The 4,157-nt window shown below is 36.5% G+C and overlaps 1 protein-coding gene across 1 annotated transcript in view; it reads right to left on the bottom strand.

The window, feature by feature from the left end:
- MED14 (mediator complex subunit 14) overlaps positions 1-4,157 on the bottom strand; it is a 64,863-nt gene that overhangs the window by 47,982 nt on the left and 12,724 nt on the right. Inside the window, exons 7-10 of the mRNA XM_077748494.1 lie at positions 4,000-4,107; positions 3,343-3,475; positions 2,295-2,445; positions 1,054-1,165 (exon numbers count right to left, since the gene is read on the bottom strand). Coding sequence (XP_077604620.1) covers positions 1,054-1,165; positions 2,295-2,445; positions 3,343-3,475; positions 4,000-4,107 — 504 coding nt within the window. The remainder of the gene's footprint in view (positions 1-1,053; positions 1,166-2,294; positions 2,446-3,342; positions 3,476-3,999; positions 4,108-4,157) is intronic.

Raw genomic sequence — 4,157 nt, 5'->3', positions numbered from 1 at the left:
CATGTAACTTATTATTAAATTCAAATCATCAAGACTTGATAAATCTAATGTTAAGTCCTGCTGGGGCTAGTGAACATGCACCATCAAAACAGATTTAACCACTGCATTCATTCATCAGAGGTCTAGCATACTTTGTATTTAAGACCTGCATCTATACTTTTGTAAAGTTAAGCTGCCCTTCACCTTAGTCCTTAGTCCATCTCAGACCCTCTTTTACACCTCTGTTCTTTCACTTTCTTTGAATGACTATGCATTCTGAATACAAATTTATTTTCCTGTCTGTCTTCTCTTTAGGCAGTATTTTTAGCTAACTCGTCAAAGTGGTACTGAAGAAGCTACTTTTTTAAGTATAATGGATTGAGCCAGGGTCTGTGGTGGTGCAAGACAGTACTTTAACTACCAAAGTTATTAAAGACATCATATTTTTATGCCACTTCACTTACATGATCTCACTTAATTAAAGGCTGTTCACTGTGGGCACAAGGTCATCACAACCAAAAACTGGGGTAGAGACAGTGTATGCTCATTATGATACTGTGAAACTATTTCTAGAATGAAAGCACTTACTTTCTAAATGACTGTCCCCCAAAACTCTAAACGCACTTACAAAGTGAACTTAGAAGATTTTTCGCTATGTGTGTATATCTATGGTTCTTATTTGAGTCCTGCTAATGCACTAACAATTAAATAAAAATCTTTAAAACGACAAGGGATAAATTCTGTTTCACTCAAAGAGGCATATTTTATAAATAACATTTTAAGTATCTGCAAAGCTACCTTATTCTTAGAAGATGACCTAAAAGAAATTAAGATTCATATTAAAATGTTAAAATAACTTCCATTTCAATAGGAAAAAAAGTTTTAAGGAATTTCAATATGCATACATTTAAAAAATAACGCCAAGCTAAATAATTAAGAAGAAAATTANCAGAAATCCCAAACCCCACAACAAAACCAGGAAAAAAGTCATATTAAGAAAGACGTTTCATAAAATAAAAGTGGACACTTACATAAACAAAAGAAAGGCGGAAACGCCAGTTTAAAAGAACCTACAGTTTTCGTTGGCATTGAAGCCTCTCAGAATGGCCTTCAGCTCCTGGAGCTTCTGATGAGCTCGTGCATGGACGCTGTCAATTAGGAGCTTTTCTATCGATAAGTGATCAATCTGCATAAATAAGAACAAGAGAATCGTATGTGCAATTTAAACGTTTTCACTTTCAAAGCCTGAGAGTAGATTATTGTGCCTCAAGATAGTTCCTTTTAGAATCACACTGATTTGAGTGTTAACCAGTAAAAAAAAGCAAACTTAAAGGTAAAAAGATAAACTTAGATAGTATTGGTAGCTTAAAGACTATAGCTAACATTTTGGCAATTACAACTCAAGATAGGACATGTACTGGTTATCAGTGATTAAATGTCAAGCCTTAAAAATAAAATGGTGATATATGGAAACCAACTTGACAATAAACTATTTGTAAATAAATAAATAAATAAAATGGTGATATGAACTATATTTAAAAATGTGAAAGAACACCTTCAGAATTATACCTAACATTAAAAAAAAACACACACAAATGTGGGGCGCCTGGGTGGCTAAGTCGGTTAAGTGTCCAACTCTTGATTTTGGCTCAGGTCATGATCTCATGGTTCCTTAGACTGCGCTGATAGGGCGGAGGCCACTTGGGATTCTCTCTCCCCCTCTCTCTCTGCCCCTCCCCCACTTGCACACATGTACTCTGAAAATAAATTTTAAAAAAATGCAAAAGCATAACATTCACTTAAAACAAGTTTAATAAAAGGTTTTAGGAACAATCAGGTATTTTATCTTTTTATTACTAACTTTTATTTCTTTTTGAGAGAGAGAGTTGAGAGAGAGAGAGAGTATAAGCATGGGAGGAACAGAGAGAGGGGAAAGAAAACACAGAATGTGAAGCAGGCTCCAGGCTCCGAACCGTCAGCACAGAGCCTGACACAGGGCTCAAACCCACGAACCGTGAGATCTTGACCTGAGCCAAAGTCGGCACTCAACCGACTAAGCCACCCAGGTGCCTCCTTTATTATTTTTTAAGTAGGCTCTGGGATTTCTCCAGTGCAGAGTCAAACATGGGGCCTGTCCTCATGACCCCAAAATCAAGACCCAAGCAGAGATCGAGAGTAGGACACTTAACTGAGCCACCCAGGTGCCCCACCAGGTATTTTAAAGAATGTGTGTTAAAAGTTTAAGCATAAAGTGTAAGAAAGTTATATATATTCATTTGATCAAACCAATATTAAAATACATTGAGATCTCTTACCTTCATGGCTCTTTCTACTAATTTGGAATCAGAAGCTGGTAAAGGAGGATCATGAAAAATCTGTAAAGGCTTAGAGACATCATTTTCATCAATTTTAATTGTAACTTTGTGAACAGATGCTGTCCCTGTTTTTCTCCCAAGAACCTGTTGACTAAAGAGAAAAGAAATACTAATAATTATTTTTAATACAGCCTGGTAATTNAGAAGACAGCTATTCTATAATCCAACACAATATTTGATTTACATACTTTTTAAAAAACAGACACAGAATTTTAAAAAAAATACATGAGGGGGAACTTGGTGGCTAAGTCAGTTAAGCTTCCAACTTTGGCTCAGGTCATGATCTCACAGTTCGTGAGTTCAAGCCCCACATCAAGCTCTGTGCTAACAGCTCAGAGCTTGAAGCCTCCTTGGATTCTGCATCTCCCTCTCTCTCCCAGTCCCTCCCCTGCTCATGCTCTGTTTCTTTTGCTCTCAAAAATAAACATTAAAAATTTTTTTAATAAATAAAAAATAAAAACAAAACACATGCACACAAAAAAAATCCCAAAACAACCTGTCTTCTATGTGGTGTCTATTTACCTCTGATTCCTTTACAGAAAATGGGAATCAAGCAAAGTTCAAACAAGGAATTGAGGATTATAAACAGCCTAATACAGCCCCCAAACTCTCCCTCAACAAAGATACTAAAAGGCACAATTCAAAATGTAAAACTGTGATAAGCAAATGTGTTTTAAAAACATACCCAACAATCTTAGTGGTCTTTCAGCAATCTGGTATAAGCCCGAAGTAATCTAACTTTTTAAGAATAGCAAGTCTTAGTACAAACAGACGTCTACGTATTTAAAACATACCATGTTCTAAGAAAGGGGTCAATTACAGATGCCCTATGTGGTTTATATGATACCACGAGACCTTACCATATAAACCCATGTTGCTAGAGGTACACGGCTATTGGTATATAGTAAATCAGATGTAGGAGGGAAAAAGAGAAACATAAAGGGTATTTACATCACAGCATGAACTTGCTAGAATCAATTTCACTTACTTCCAAACTGAGAGGGAGAGGCACTTGCCGGCATGGTACCGTTCCACCTGCACAAGGTCTCCCCACCGCTCTCGGATTAACATTAGAGTTTGGGAATGTAGCACTTCTAACTGAAGCGACAAGCAGAAAGAATCTGATGGAGCTTGTTAAGCAAACTTAATATCATTACAAGGGCCAGTGAACTACAAGCAAAGTTCATTTAATAAAAGCTCTATTCCCCAAAAGCTGGCTATGAAAGAAATTTCTGGAATTCGATTTCTTCAATGACATACACTAAAAGGTGTGATGATTTTTGGCACAATTTTAGAAAATGGCTTTATAGTTAAATTTTCAATCAACATAAACAAACTGTAAGGCCCAGGTTGCCCACGAGTTCATCATGGTTTAGAGAATATGAGTAGATGAAATGGCACTATTTTTTTTCCCTCTAGACAGCATTATTTCTTACTCATTTTTGTTTTTACCTGCAAAGTGAACAGTAAAATTTAAAACTTAGTCTATTATAGATGTATCACTATTCTACACACTCAACAGTTCCTCAGCCCCATTTCTATTCCAAAAAAGGAAAAGTTCAGGATGGAGGGTAAATGGAAATATGGGGAGGACAGGGACACACAAATTCCTTATAAACAGAGGTCTCAAATTTCAAAAGGATACGTAGGCAGTTGTACATGTCCTGAAGAGGTTTTTCATCAGCAAAGAGTCTAGACTGCACCAGCTGATGGATAAAGTTGATTTGCATACTATGAACCAAGGCTCGCCCATCTTCCATTGGCAGGAGAAAAAAAGGTGGTAAACCAGAAAAGTGTATTGAT

Source organism: Crocuta crocuta, unplaced genomic scaffold (genome assembly GCF_008692635.1).
Source record: "Crocuta crocuta isolate KB4526 unplaced genomic scaffold, BGI_CrCroc_1.0 scaffold49, whole genome shotgun sequence".
Classification (NCBI taxonomy): domain Eukaryota; kingdom Metazoa; phylum Chordata; class Mammalia; order Carnivora; family Hyaenidae; genus Crocuta; species Crocuta crocuta.
Note: the sequence above shows the minus strand (reverse complement) of the source record. Positions and strands in the feature narration are given on the sequence as shown.